Source organism: Morchella importuna, assembly GCF_003444635.1.
Source record: "Morchella importuna strain M04M26 chromosome Unknown Morimp01GS004, whole genome shotgun sequence".
NCBI classification, from domain to species: domain Eukaryota; kingdom Fungi; phylum Ascomycota; class Pezizomycetes; order Pezizales; family Morchellaceae; genus Morchella; species Morchella importuna.
This window is the reverse complement of record NW_025763401.1, coordinates 930420-946368: the sequence shown is the minus strand read 5'-3', so window position 1 is coordinate 946368 and position 15949 is coordinate 930420. Positions and strand designations below refer to the sequence as shown.

General features: G+C 47.1%; 3 protein-coding genes across 3 annotated transcripts; all 3 read left to right on the top strand.

Annotated features, from left to right (window-relative positions):
- Positions 1–1207: 1207 nt before the first annotated feature.
- LAJ45_02393 (uncharacterized protein) lies at positions 1208–3102 on the top strand (the record flags this gene model as incomplete). The annotated part of the gene is made up of 4 exons (XM_046111984.1): positions 1208–1342; positions 1398–2833; positions 2898–2962; positions 3029–3102. 4 exons carry the CDS (start codon positions 1208–1210, stop codon positions 3100–3102), a joined length of 1710 nt encoding a protein of 569 aa, XP_045974884.1.
- Positions 3103–7820: 4718 nt separating this feature from the next.
- LAJ45_02392 (uncharacterized protein) lies at positions 7821–10837 on the top strand (the record flags this gene model as incomplete). Its single annotated transcript, XM_046111983.1, has 2 exons — positions 7821–8015; positions 8072–10837. 2 exons carry the CDS (start codon positions 7821–7823, stop codon positions 10835–10837), a joined length of 2961 nt encoding a protein of 986 aa, XP_045974883.1.
- A 1717-nt stretch (positions 10838–12554) lies between these two features.
- Positions 12555–12906, top strand: LAJ45_02391 (uncharacterized protein; the record flags this gene model as incomplete). Its single annotated transcript, XM_046111982.1, has 2 exons — positions 12555–12706; positions 12810–12906. The coding sequence occupies 2 exons, from the start codon at positions 12555–12557 to the stop codon at positions 12904–12906; spliced, it is 249 nt and encodes an 82-aa protein (XP_045974882.1).
- Positions 12907–15949: the final 3043 nt, after the last annotated feature.

The window sequence follows — 15949 nt, the reverse complement described above, 5'->3', positions numbered from 1 at the left end:
TTTGATTTTATTGGGGTTCGTGATGTATTCTCTTGTAAATATTCGAAACTTTCCAGGCTACTTCATGTATTCCTGCATGCCATTTAGCGGAAACACGAAAATGATTATGACTTCTTTTGGTTTATATTTTCCCTGGATCTTTGCCGGTGATTCCCGTGATCCTAAAGGCTATTTGATAACTTCTCAGTTTGTCGATCCTTTTCAGCCTCTTATGTAGGGTAAAAGGGGTGAAATAATAAACTATCTCTCCTGTAGATCATACGAAGAGGGTGAGGGGTAGTTGCCTTGATGAATGTGTATGTGGATTGCCATAGATATAAGAGATGAACACCTTTGAATGGCAATATTCCCTACTAACGGTGAGGATGTTTAGTGCTAAGCTTCTTCCTACATGTAGCCACATCAAAAGGAGCAGGGGTACAAAGATTTAACCAACATGGGAAGTAAAACAAGGTTTCTAGAATAATACATGTACATACATGTACTGGCGTAGTACACATACACGTATACGTATGTACACAATGTACGCATTGGTTTCCGAGGTTGGAGTTAGAGCTACAGTACGTAAAGCTCCAGTACTGCGGTATTTCGCACCGTAGCCATAGTATTACGTGCACAAAATACCATTTTTCATCAAGTACGAGGATTCGATAGGACCACAGCCAACGAGTGATACTGTATGATTGTGATTGCATCAGCCAAGCCTTCGTCACAGAGCCTCAACATACATTATCATACCACTGACTCTACATGTACTTACAACCTCTACAACCTTGAATGTTTTAATTTGAATACATCCTACATAATCTCTAACTTTCTGCTCTGTATAGCTGTATATTTAGGGCTTTTATTATCTTGCTTCTATTATTATGCCTTCCCTTGTTCGATTTATGCCTAACAACCACCTGATGCATTTTCCCCGACTTTCCCTAGATTCTTCTTTTTACCCTGTTTGGCATAAGTTTCAAGCTTATTTGCTGGGTCTCTGTTATAATAAAATAAGATCTTATCCAGAGATCACTTTCAATTAGGCCAACTCCAAAGTCTTGGCATACATATGAACGTCTTACCTCAGTAACAATCGGTCCAGGCCTAACCTCATACCGCTATCACTTGTTTCGCCCACCAGCCGATACTTCTTTTGTTCTCTCATAGCGATAATAATAATAATCGACTCAACACATACCCTAGAGTACACCATCTTATCATGTCCAGCTCTCTCCAGTCATGGGCGCTCCCCCGCCTTCAACCTCTCCTACCACTCCCCGAAGAAGACCTTCTTCAAGTGATAACATATGCCGTGTCTCTCTCATCTGCAGAACGAGTCAGCGCTCACTTCAAAGTACCATTCATACCCGCTTCTTCTCCACTAGAAAGCCAACAGCTAACGAAACCAGGACCTCCTCGGCGAAGCCCCAGAATCATTATCCTTTATCTCCGAGTTCAACTCCCGCCAGTTTCCCCAAGCATCACAACCCACACCGGGCCCTTCACAACCATGGGGCGGCGACGGCCCCTCTACATCAAAGAAGAAAGGAAAGAAGGGCAAACCGCCGATTGGGAAGTTTGCCCAGGCGCCCCGCCAGGTGGAGGACCAATTCACGAATCCAAGCAGCGTTTATATCAAGAAGGACCTTGAGGATGAGTATTTCACTGGCTCCAAGAATTCACGGACCCAACCTCAGGACCCTACTCCCCCTGCGCCACAGCATGTACCGAACCCATCTAAATCGTTCGGAACACTCACATCCGACCTCAAAAACGTAAAAACAAAGAAGGCAAAGCCACAACAGCAAAAGGTTGTAGTAACAGGTGGAACCTCTATGCGTGGTGTTTCAAAAGAACTTGACGACCTCGAGTCGGCCCTCCGTACCCTCGAGATGTCAACCAACCCTACAATTGCCACAGAACGTCGAAAATGCTCCTGTATGGGTCTAAAACACGAAGTCTTTGCTGCTGCACCCAACTGTCTTTCCTGCGGAAAGGTCATCTGCATCAAAGAGGGCCTCGGCCCATGTACATTCTGTAACACTCCGCTCATAAGCTCCGAGGACATTCAGTCCATGGTCCGCGCGCTCCGCGACGAGCGCGGAAAAGAGAGAATGGCGGTGGATGCGGCACGGAATAAGCGTCCTGAAGTTGCCAAAACTCCAAAACCATTCTCCACAAACTCAAGCCCAATACCGAGTGGCGATGAAGGAGATGGACTCAAGAAAGCGATGGCGCATAGAGACAGACTATTGGGTTTCCAGGCAAACAACGCCCAGAGAACTAAGATCATTGATCAGGCAGCAGACTTTGAAACACCAATATCGACTGGGCTGAACCCATGGGCAAATCCACAGGAGCGTGCATTGCAGCTGAAAAAGCAGCAGAAGATTATGCGGATGATGGACTGGAATGCGAAGGAGGACTATGAGAAACGGCGAATAGTGGTCGCTATTGACTTGAAGGGAAGAAAAATAGTGAAGGAGATGCGAGATATCGCACCTCCAGAGATGAGTAGCGAAGAGGAGCATGAAGTGAGCGAATACGATGAGAGACTCGAGAGAGGTGGTGCGCAAGCACTTGAAGCAAAGGGGAAAGGGAAAGGCACGGAAAGGGCAGGCCAATACGCACGAAATCCACTCCTGAAAGGAATGATTAGGCCTGTCTATGATAGGGCGGCCGTTGACGGGAAGGGAAAGGGGAAGGAAATAGACGGCGGCATTCCAAAGACTTGGAGAAGGGTACAGGACGAGTTGAAGGATAACGAGGATGTCATCCTGGACGGAGGAATTTATGGAAGAGAGAGGGCTGAGAGAGGGACTGTTGGAGAAGAGCCTGCTTGTGGGTAGAAACCTTTGGCACCTAGGTGATTCTCAGCCGGTGGTATCCCAGGATAAAACCCAATAAAGAGGCTATGCAAAATTCCTCGAAGAAACCTGTGTATCACTGTTCTGGGACATGCTAGAAGTTTGCCGTATGGAAAAACATTACCATATCCAGAGGAACCCCTGATGAATGGCGGGGCTAACCTCCCTCTCAGCGATTCTTACAGGTACCAGAAAACTTCAAAATAAAATAGATACGCCCCAAACACATCTGTTGGCCAATCCGTAATAAATGAGGATCTGTGTGGACATAGGGTGCGTCTAGTAGGCTTGTTCCCAGTCCGTCCCCCGTGGAGATTGGGAATGAGCCTAGTGTAATAGAGGTATATCTATAAGTGTAGCATGTGCATTTGCTTGTAGATCATCCGTATGTGCCGGCATGTCAAATGGATCCGCCGTGACCTGAAACCTCTCTCCCCGTCTGCGGATCTTCCCATGTGGCCATTGACCTAGAATAATTGGTCTGTAGATATTGGTGTTTCGAGTATGACATTGGTTCTAAGCCCCCTCCCCCCCCAAAAAAAAAAATCTCTGCGAATCTCAAAGTTACACGGGAGTCCAGCGATGGAGGTAGCTCCAAATGACTCGGCACTAGCAAAAACTGCCAAGCCGCCACATGACACCGACCCTTCAACTCACACCACCTCAACCCTTTTCTAGATACATATAGTCATATCTAACCATAGGACTGACAGCTCTACTCCTCCTCTATGTACTTCTCAACGGCCTACGAAGGTTACTTAGGCCTGCATAGACATGAGGCTAAGGAACGCAGGTTTACCGAGTGATATCTCATGAATTAACCACGAGTTGCATGGCCATTGATTGATTACTCCATTCAATTGTATGCAACCCGGAGGTTATGACAATATCTGACAGAAATCCCACACAAGAACAAAACAAAACAAATAATAATAACAATGAAGTTACAAAGAAATTTGTAACAGCCTACTCTTTCCTCTGAGTTGCATGGCCAAGTTGTTATATGCATTAAGCTTTTAATTCTTACATATCTATACGGACCCCAGATGACTAACACGATATCAGATACTTTAGTGAATATACTGAGAGTCAATATTATTCATTCGAGACTTTCTCCTTATATTAATTAATGGGAAGGCCTTCAATAGTCAAGTATATTATTTTTGGCTCCCCGTGAAGGTTGTCACACCAATCCCTACGGTTGGCATACTGAGTAGGGTTTTAAGTACTAAAGTTGAAAGGGTTAAATAGGTTCTATCGGGGAGAAACCATGAGGGTCAAAGTTGAGAATGGCTGGGGATATATTTGGGCGCCCTATCACCACTGGGGACCTCACTCGACTCACCTATATTTCCGGAATTTCCTACCTAGTCTTAGTGACAAAACATTTTTGAGAGGTTTTGAGTTCCAAAAATTTAACACTAACTACACCCCAGCCCAGTTAACAGGCGACGCTGGCCTGTCTTTTCCCAGCACCGGTTCTTACGTGGAAACTGGCAGCCAAAGGGAGGCCTCGAATATACGATCTGGCCTAGATGAATATATAGGCCTGAGCTTGAGCTTTGAGGGGGAGAAATGAAGTGAGGTCGGTGTCCTGTGGGCATAGGGATCACGCGCCGCCAACCAATGAGTACCAACGATGAACCTTTAATGAGTGCCAGGTAGTGTTTCAAAATGGCGTTTGTACCGCTCATCTGCTAAATATGTTTTAGAAGGATCAAGTAAGGAGGACATTCTTGCTTTCGAATGAGTGCAGTTACTTTCTGGCAGGGTAAGGGGTACGAAAGAGCTGGTATTACACGGCTGAGTCTATCGACCCGAGTTTTCTGCAGGAGTGACCGCTAGAAATACTGAGTGATTCCTTATGATGCGAATCGATTGGTTTTCTACGAATACTTAAGCCACCCATATAAAACCGGCCATTCGAAAAAACTTCTTGGCCATGGCGAGGAATCTTATACCATTTATACTGCTATTGAGTACTGGAGTGTTAAATATATAATGGTAGCTCTACATGGATTTTCTATACTTATGCGTCATCAATCCTTACTGCGAAGTCGAGTGATTTCCCTGAGATGTTCATGTAGTCATGAGCTCGAGCCCGAGGATAGAGTACCTCAAGACAGGCCCTTTGACCGGTCTCGTAAATATACTATCGAAGAAAAAGGTTCTAGTGAGGCATTTAACAGTCGCCAGCACCTTATGTAACTTCCCTTGAAGTCTATGTGCCGTCTGTGGTGACCAACCCAAATCCGGCTTGTAAATACTTCACCAAGTTCAAAGCCCACACTCAGTAACGTCCGGTAGCTTTCAAATCCCCTAGACTTCTAATTTTACTCTTGGGCCGTCTTTATCGGAGGTGCTAGATGTGGATTCACTGCATCGCGCAATTAGCTATGCGCGGGTACGATACTACTTGCATCACATATATCCGCACGAGATACTGAATATATTACAGTTTACACTCGGCCGCGGTCGACAGAATCAGCTTTAAATGTGCCAGGCGTTAAGTTTTAGACCTACTCCCAACGTATATGTAGTCGTTATGCTAATGTTGTCCAAGATTAGAAAATCCAAGTCAATTGACCTTTTTAGCAACTGGCCAGCCTTAATAGCGAGATGCAACTTTAAAGCATCATCCACCATCAGCACCCAGACCGGATGCAGGTCCATTCCTGCTCCCGGAACTGTTGAAACTAGATTCTACGCCGATTTTCAAACACCACATATACATTATGTGGGTATTGAAGGGTTGTTGTAGCCAAAGGAAGCATTTGCAAAATGGCTCTCGGCAGTGTAACTTTCCAATGCGGACCCATCATGTAGGTACAGTGTACATGCCGCTTGCTCCTGAACAGAAAAAAAAAAAATGCCTCACGGCATCAAGCCGCGACCGCTAGCTAGTCCGTGGATATACTTTTTTGTCGAGATCACCAGTGCCCAAAGCTTTTCACCGCCCGGCTGGCTTGAGAATTTGAGGCGGAGAGCGGTCCTACTTATTGTGGACCTTTACCAAAAAAGTCATATGCATGGAACCTGCGTACAGCGAGAGGTAGAAACAGAGGTCTAAAACAGGGTTTCTGTGGCTGGGCAAGCCAATAGGACTCCTCCCATATTTCTACAATAATCTTACCGCAAGCTGTACTCGGGTACAGGAATAAGAACCAGAAAATGCAAGTGACGATACAGGGATTGTTTGTATGGAGTGGCGCCGCTCTGCCATACAAATAACCCTATTGCATTTTCTGGTTCTTTCTCCCATACCCGAGTACATATCTTGTGCGTGTTGATTCTTTTTTGCATCCCTGTGCAGCAGCACAGCACGACCGGTGCAACATGCCATCCACGTGGAGTAGCCATACATACATACATGTATGATACAAGCTTTAAACAGCTGTTTTTTTGACGGGCATCAGGTTTAGTAAACTACGGCCGCGGCAGATTTGGATTTTGGGATTCTAGACGGGCCCTCGGAAGATTAATCCCCACTACTTTAGAAGTGACCGGGAATTGTTACAAGTATTTTTTTTTTTTGCTTGGGAGAGATTTGAATCTTGGCCTCGGTTCAATCGAGAGAAACGACGATGAATCAAAATTAGAATAAAAAACGTCAGCATGCACTGTTAGATGTTTTCTAAATATCTCAGGTCTGCAGACTGCATCGTGTGGACGGCGGTGGGCGCATGGACCATGTTCATCTGGGAAACAACCAGGGTCACTCCTCGCCGCGCGCGGGTGTGGAGGAGGTGGAGGAGGAAGATCGAGGAGGGGTTTAAGGGCCTACCTAGAGTAGAGTAGCTCGAGTAGGTAGAGCTAGGGGGCCACTGGTTATGGGATCCACATGCATTTAGCCTCATCCTATTTGTGGTATTCCTGCGATGCATCTTGCGACGTCAGGGCTTCTGGGAAGTCACCAGCCAGTGAGAGGCATTTCTGGATTATTCCACAGGCCGAAAGGGAATAAATCCTGTGTGGCGTCTGCGTCTGAGATAGAGGGGGCCTGCCTATCGCACTCTATCGACTGGCTGTGTGCCTGGTATCTCTATCGTGTAGCAAGCAGTCGGGCAGTCTTGGGTCTCTCACTCGTGCATCTTCGTCAAAGGGGAACACAGTATTAGATAGATACCTACCGATTGTAACCTCCATTTTGAAAAGGAGAAACACAGCTGAGCACCTGCTCCATGGGGATACTCGTACAGACAACTAGACAGAAAAGAAAACGCCCATACATCATCGTGATATTAATCCCTTCATGTCGAACAGGAATGATAAACAAAATATGATTTACGGTGGTGCGGGCGCCAATTACAGCTCTGGGCATTACGCCACAACTACGTTGTTCCTGCCAGCCACATGTACAGGGTCATCCGCTATCAGTTCACCCACCCCATGGGATGACGACAAGCATGCTGATCTTCCAACCCATGATGATGTTAGAAGAAAGGACCTCCTGTTTTTATACAACCAGAACCAATTCTTGTTCGCTCGGAGTTGGGTTTGCGGTTGCGGGCTTTATCCCCATTTTCTAGATCTACTTCAACCCAAGGTTTCTATTGCGATCTTCAGCCACTCATCTATAACTCTCTATTGTAACTAGTAAAGTGTGCATGTTAAGCCCGTAATCCCGGGACAGGACTGTCGGCCCAAAAGGCATATTATAGAGAGCTATCGCGCGACAGGAGGATTCCGTTTGAAAACTCAACCAGCGTTCGGTAAATATATCTGGCCACGGGAACGGTAGGAAGAAGTAAGTGAAGGCAGGAGTCACACCAACAGCAGCAGGTCAGTTTCCTTTTTCTATCCTCCTGGACAATGATCCAGACAGATAACCCCAGAGCTTCCTCCTAATCCAAACCCCATTTGACCTCTCTCTTTTGGAAGAAATCTATTTCTGACACTTTTAGCGTTACTATACTACAGGTGATAAAATCAACGCCTTGGATGCCTCTATCACACAAACATACCATGCCATTACGCACCATTATTAAGACAAAGGACGAAGGGAAAGAGCACGATAAAGAGAAGCCTTCAGAGATGGATGAAGACGAATCAAATCATAACACCGCGTTCTCCAAGTCGGGCATCGTTTCTGCCATTCGTAAAACGATAGCAAAATACACTATTAGTCGTCCTCATTCTCCTGTAAACTCACGTCCTGCTGTAAGTCACGCATTGCCATAGTAATTCGACTTAATCTAACCATTCTTTTACCACAGTCTCCCGGACCCAGAAACTCAAACACGTCAGATGAGGATCTAGACGAAGATGAAACCCCCAGTGCACCACCAGTAAATACTACAACTCAGATCAAGCGCCCTCCTCTAAGGACGAGTACAGCCTCAAGAGAGCTCAAGAAGGAGGATTCCCGAAAAGACGCCAACAAAAACCACATCTCCTTCGATATTCCCCCCCCTCCACCAGAGTTATTATCCACTCACGACCTGAATTCCCTATTTTCAGGTGCACCAGTCTTTTCAATCATCAAAGAAGGCAACGAAACTCCGGAACCGAGGGTTTTCTTTCCGTTCGACGATGAAGACGACGAAGAGTTGGAGGAACTATCAGATTGCCCGCCTATCGCGCATCCGGCATTTTCCCTTTGCACATCAAGGCCTCATAGGCCCTCAAATCCAGATGCTAGAGGCCGTAGGGCCAAGGATGGTTCGGACTTGGAGGAGCTTGGAGGAATGGTTGAGGAGGAACCGAGCATGCTGAGCTTCATGGGGCTTGAACCTGGGACTTGCGGATGGGAATACTTCATGATGTATCCCGTGGGCGACTTTGCCAAGACGGAGGGCAATGAGGACGATGACATTGACGAGATTGATGAGGGTGGACGAGAAAGAAGCAGGAGAGGAAGTATGGGTAACGGGAAAGGTGGTGTTCGAAGTGTGGAGACGGACTATATCGTTGAGAGGTTGAAAGAGCTTGGGGAGATTTGGAACGAGCGGAGACGGAGACAGGCACAAGAGAGCAGCAATATCATTATCAGTGAGATTGATGATGCCGGAAAAGCCAAAGGTGTGCTAGGGAAATATTCCTCGCTTGAGCTATATACCCAACTCTTTACTAGGTTACTCTACCCACCCACTCGCATCTCAACGGAGGACTTCAACGACCCGTATAGTTTAAAGGTACAAGTCATTGCATTATTGGAAACGCTCGCAATGAAACGGTTTTGGCTCGACTTTAAGGACCCTCATTGGAGGATCTGTATTGGCCAGATTCTGTGGGGGAGAAGACCAAGCTATCGAGACGAAAATAGCGATGACGAGGAAGACGAAGAAGACATTGCCTCCGAAAGAGACGCAGAAAAAGTCTGGCTCCTCCTTCAAATTCTCCTCTCGTGCGAATTGGCAGTCCGACTGGACGTTCTGTTCAGTGATGATATCGTTGAAACCCCAGAAAATCAATCTGTGGAATCAAAGAAAGCTATGTGCAAAAGGTTCAAGAGGATTGGAACGAAAAAGGTCGAGTGGGATATACTTCTGGCACGGAGGTGGCTGGATAATGTACAGATAATAGACGATGAATCCGCAGTAGAGAAGGACCCCACCAGCCTAGCACCTCCAGCATCTGAGAGAAGGGGTTGGTTCTCCTCAAGAGCCACCCCTCCTTCACCGCCACCAGAGGTGAACGACGATGAAGATGAGAATGGCGTCAAGTCTTATGAAGCCTTGATATATCCCCGGAACTTAAATAGACAATTCTCCGCCTTGATGTACTTTGCCAGATCACTCCAGTGGCCTCAGATTGATACTTTATCTCTACAGCTCCAGGAGAAAATTCGCTCCGCTTCGACTTTCTCAACCCCATCACAGTCTATCAGCGGGACTCCTCTAGCAACGCCGCTTTCAATGATGTCTGCGAATGCAAACAGCTATTTCCAGGCATTCGGGCGCCCAAAAAGAATACAGGAATTGGCATCAACCTCTGCTACTCCATCCGTTATGACCAGTAGCAGTTCAGTAAGAAATTCTGTATTGGCGAAGACGATGGGATCTGGTGGTTGGCTTTCGAGAACATTCTTTTCGGGGTTGATACTACCCGGTGAAGGATTGCCGCATTTCCTGATTTCTACACTACTAGAGAACGATGCTGGTGCTGTTGAAAGCTTAGGCGACAACTCAATACTCTATGCCGGATTCCAGTATGAAGGTTCGACCTGGTGGAGCAGCAACTGCATTGTCGGGAGAGTATTGGCAGGCCACGGTGGATCCAAAGAAGTGGGCGGGTGGATTGGACCATGCATGAGTACTAAAGTGCCTACCGAGAATGGACTGGTTTATAGATCTATCACAAACGGGTGGTTAAACATTTGTTCGCTCCTGCCAGAGGATGAGGGAGAAGCCAGAGTTTTGAAACCGCGCCGGGTGAAGGAGGAATCAAATCCTCTTGGAACAAAGTATAGGGAATCAAAAAGCATCCTGTCTAGCGATTTGTCTATGCCGCTTGACGACGCCATTCCTGGAGAGAAGGTGTTATTGGAGAGACTTGTTCTTGTAGAGCCATCGCGGGAGGACGACTTGGACGTGGACGTGGATATTGCCATCAAGTACGAAGCCGAGTTGCATTTCCAGCTTGGCGAGATGGAAGAGCTTGCAGTAAGACTAAAGCATGAGGTCTTTTTCATCACTTCATTCCCTTGTCTTGATCCGCCGACGAGCTTCAAGGGAATGAAGAAGGGGGACTCTGCGGAATATGCGATAAAGAGGGCACATCCATTGCACAAGGAATTCGAGTATTCTATGGTTTCGATAGAATCACTCGTACGAGAGGGTGATGATGAGACGAGAGATAGGAGCCATATTCTTGTTATCGAGGCGGGCGGAGAAGGAAACGATCGAGGGGTGCTTGCGAGGGCTTGGTGCTCGGAAAGAGGAGTTAATGCCATCATTGGCAGTAGAGGGAGGACTTGCCTTAGTTGTTGCATTAGAGAAGCCAAGGCGTTAGGTGTCGATGTTGTGATTCGCGTTGGGTGATATCCGAAGCTTATTTTCAAATAAAGAGCTTTTTTCTTTCTTTTTTTTCTTTTTTTTCTTTTCCTCCTTTTTTCGCTTTTATTTCAAGGTACACAAGTAATGGTGTCTTTTCCTTTTTTTCCTTCTTGAGTCGAGAGCATACACGAGCACAGCTTATCTATTAATCTTTTGGCGCGTGGTTTTTGTTTTTTACTTTTTTTATTATTTGTATTTATTATCGCTTTCCTTGGGAAATGGCTGCGTGTCTTGTTTTTTCCTTCAGGCTAATTTACTATTTTTTTTTTCGGAAATAATTTTTGGAACTATGTAGTTTAAGAAGCTGGGTTGGGAGGGGAAGCCTCGGATGTATTTAACTATTCCATTTTGTCTTCTTTTTTTGGTCTGAGGAAATTAATCTCGGGTGATGGGCCATGTTTTTGCGAGTGATCACCCATGAGGCGGAGGCCACGCCATCACGGGTTATCACTCGACTGTTTTTGAACTGAAACCTCCATTACTCCATTATTACTGTTCACTCATCGATCATTACCACAACCGCCTCCGGACCTTTCCATGAACCTGATATCCCGCAACAAAACAACTCTGGATCCAAGACATGCCCTTTCGTATACAACATGTAACTACTACGTATTTACGTGAGAGACGCCATGACCACTGTCATCCGGTCCATCCCATCAATCCTAGGCAATCCATCTCACAAACCGCCAAAAAAAAAAACACCCAAAACCAAAGATTCGGTCATAGCAATCGATCCCGTTACCCTAGAAGCGAGCGTAAAGACATGTGCGCCGCACGTACCCTCCCTCGATCCACCACCACTACACAATTAACTAGAGATAATAATAAATCAATATAAAAAAAGGGGGCCAATGAAGATGTAGTACTGACGTGACCCTCTTTCTGTATGTCTGTATGAATAAATAAAATATTACATGTGCTGCCTGCTTCTGTGTTGCTCAAATAAAACCCCCCCCCCCACTTTGCACTTGCTTGCAACACACACACACACACACACATGCACATTCTCTAGCTAATACGCAGATCAACAACCATATCACGAGCAGAACGAACGAGAAGGCCAAGCGTGCGATCTATCACAAAATTTTTATCACGAAATCCCCGTTTTTCCTTTCCTTGCTTAATTCACACCGGCTGCCTGGTAGAGGTGGAAGGTGGAGCAGTTAGCCTCGCTCTGCAGTGATGGACTGGGGCGCTGTAGGAGGGTACGGTGGTTTCAGATGTTTCGGTAAATTACACTGGTAGAGAAGGTAGTTAGCGAATACTACTGCGCATGCCTTACCGTACGGATCACACAACGTCAAACCCCAGCCCAGCCTGCGGGCGGTGCCGCCGCGATGGATGGATGCTGTTTCTACATGTACGCCATATTGTAATCGAACACCTCCGCCATACCACCCAGGCCCGGGGTTCCGAAACAACAGTCACCGTCCAGAAGAAGAAGAAGAAAGCCAGACAGATCACTAACCCTCGCCCTCATCCGCCCCCCTGCACCCGCATAACTCACATCGCGACACACAGCGACTCACCGGGCGGCCCGCTCTTGATTACGTTATCCCCCCGGCCCCCCCTCCGGCCCTCCCAGTCACATACTTACCCTACCCACCCACCCCACTCCGCTGCACACCCCTCGGCCACCGCACCCGCACCACCCCACCCCACCAAACACCGACCAACACCCCCCCCCAAAAAAAAACGAATGGCCACCCCACTGCTCAAGCGCCGGACCGTAATCCTCACGGGCGCGACGGCCGCAATCACCGCCGTGGGCGTGCTCACGGGCGCGCAGCTCAAGACGGACACCGAGAAGCGCACGGTGGTGGAGGAGAGCTTGGATTCGCGCATCGAGAGGTAGGTTCTGTCTACCTATCTGTGAATTTTAAGGCCCAATTGGACATGATAGGTTTGGATAGGATGGGGTAGGGGCTGATTGCGGGGCGGGAGAGAGGGATAGGTTGAAGCTGTACCGCCAGGGCCTCGAGAGGCGGAAGGTTGAGATCGAGGCAAAGATTTCGGGCCTGCGCGGGGGGAGGGACTATCGTGTGGGGTAGTTTTTTTTTCCTACAATATATATTTTAATTCCTTTTTTTTTATCTTTTTTTTATTTTTTTCCTTCTGCGGAGATGTCAGTCCAGCAGCACTGATCATTGACAAGCAAGCGGAGATAAGCTAAGCTTTGGGGGTGGAAATGATTTTTCTACATACATGTACCTAACTTCCATGTCTATTTTTTCTATTTTCTATTAATTCCTATTTTTTCTATTTCTAGCCCTCCTCCTCCTCCCTCTACGCCATAACCGTGCAAGAATAGCAATAGGGCTGGCAGCTGGCACATAGTCAACCTCATTGATCCAACGTCGTACACACACAAAAAAAGAAAGAAAAAAAACAAGGCTCCCCCTCCCCGGCCATATCGAAGCCGACCCAGCCGACCAAATCGGATCGGATCCCACCCACTCACTTTTCGCAAACTCCGATCCACCCCCCTCCACCGCCCGACCCGAACGCCCGAACCGAAGAACCCGGCGTGCGACCCGAGCGAGCAAGCGTTCCCTTCCCACCCCACCTCACGGGTGAAAAGTGCCCTTCCCGCGCCAACCACCAACCACCAATTACCAACCAACCACACCACCAACCATCCAACCCAGTAACCACCACACTCACTCACTCACTCACGCACCCCCCCCCCCCCCGGTGACTATCTTCACAGGCTATCACTCGATGCGCAGACAGGCAGCCATACGTTTTTTTCTCTCTCCCCCGCGCATTCACGTCAAATCACATTCCACACACGGAACATGCCGCAAGGAGTCAGAGAAAAAAAAAGTGAAAAGAGTGAATTAGTTTTCTGTGCCACGGCCACTATGTACAGGATTTTTACTCTCCGCACCAACCACCCTCCTAGCTATATGTAGCTACAGTATGTAGTTCTAATCTCATCTATTGATTGCCAGCAGAGATATACATGATCTATGACTCCCCCCCCGCGGGGGGGGCACCCAACAAAGTATATCATAGCGTGTACACACGCAGTGACACACCGGGATGTAGCGATGGTACGCTACTGCTTCTGTTGTTGTCCCGGGTCAAGATAATCTCTGGTCGGGGATCATGTCTGGGAGGGGGGGGGGGGTGAGTCACTCGCTGGGTAAAACAAGGTTCTTGTGTGGCCAGAAGGTACTGAACTATAAACTCCCCCTCCCACATCCCAATGTATGTTACGGCGAAAGAGAGAGTATATGCGTGTGAGAGGCGAGTGGACGAGTGAGTCACTCGTACACTAGCGGCCCTGTCTTCTTGATCTCCCTCCTCTTATATTCAGAATAAGGTGTCGCGTGGTGGGCTGGGGGTGGCGGGAACCCTTTATGGGGAGACCTAGAAATATTAAGGAGGGTCTTGGGAGAGAGAAGGGGCTTGGTATGGTTTTTTTTTTTTTTTTTTGCTATGCCGGGTGAAACACCCCCGAAACAAAGAAAAAATATTAAACATCTTCAACCCTTCACCGTGGAGTTAACGTCCGATATGAACCTGGGCACGAGACGCTGCTACCCACTCACCCATAGTTGTCGTTGACACTCAACGCTGGTGGTATACCATAGGTTGCAAGTACTACACCCGTGATGTCGACGACGGTTGCCAGCGCTGTAGGTACTTACAGGTCGTATGTAATAGTGCGGATACATGCACATGGTACTACCCCCTTCATGTACTGTGCGCCGATTTGGGGTACATGTATGTAGATATATTGGGAGGAATGTGTATGATTGCTGTCAACGATATGTTCAAAAGCCCTAGGGTTAGATTTGCAATCTGTTGCCGCTATTTACCGGATCAATCCCCCCCCTCCTCTCTCTCCCCCCGCACTATTGCGTGATACCCGGAGTGATGGAACCTTCTTATCATGCCAACCTAACCTCCAGCACATAGACTTTTGGACTTGCGGTTAACCACAGAGTTAACCATGTAATGCAGGCAGAACTACATGTGCACACCCTCATTATTACTCTCTCTACACAAAGTAGGTTAATGTTGATCTGATCTAATTTGATTGATTTGGATGCATATAGTATTGCACCCATCGTTATAGTTTTTGATTGAAGTTGACGCAGAGTTTTGTCCCGAGTACGGATGACGTCGTAGGGTGCGGAATTAAATGCGCCCTTGCATTTTGCGGTGCCTGAGGTCACGGCCTTCTTAAGACGAGTATTATTACTAGTGCTTTTGGAATCCATTTATAGTTAAAGGCTTTGCAAATCCTTATATAAGCAAATAGTTGCATACCATTGGATCTTGTTGGAACGCCCAAAACGAACATCCGTAGCCAAATAATGACTAATACCCCTACAATGTCATAGCCGACGATCTGATAACACCAGTGTGGCCAGGGTCAAATACGTACTGAGCAAAAAAAAAATAGCTTCCTATAGAGATATCACAACCACAATTTCAGGAGCCGAGAAATCAACTTTGAGGCCATTTTCGATATTTTTAATGGCATTACGATCCTATAATCTGCGTGTTCCGTTGCTTATATCCTGGTAATTAAGGGTAACTGACTTTATAGTTCTCTGATTTCTAGAAGCATTCATGCAAGCCGAGGAACATCGCACGTGCTCGACAGTACCAACACATGCTAGAAGATTCGAGTGACCACTCATGACCCCTTGCTGTCCTCGGTCCACGCTCACGACGATTGACGAGAAGCCTTCGCAGAGTTACCCCCTTATTCAATAGCTGACATAGGCTTTGAAAATAGATATCTCCGACGGACGCGTATCGTTAGTACCATCTCGTTTCGGATAAATGGCGAGGGTGGCGTAGCTTACGCGGCCGTTTTTTTCCTCGCTACCAAGATATGATAGCTTTAGGAGCCCCACTAATTGAAGAGACTTCTGCCCCCTTTCCAGCGCAGAACGTATAACAATTGCTGACCACTGAACCTCCATTGTCGATCATTTAAAATCACTCGGCTTGGTAGCCGCTGTTATCATATTCGCTGCTGCCAAGTGTGCATTCTCCGATGCGACCACCAACGGCCAAACTTTCCTTGTTCCTTTTTGGCTGTGGTTATAGCCTCTCAAAATCGATGATTTC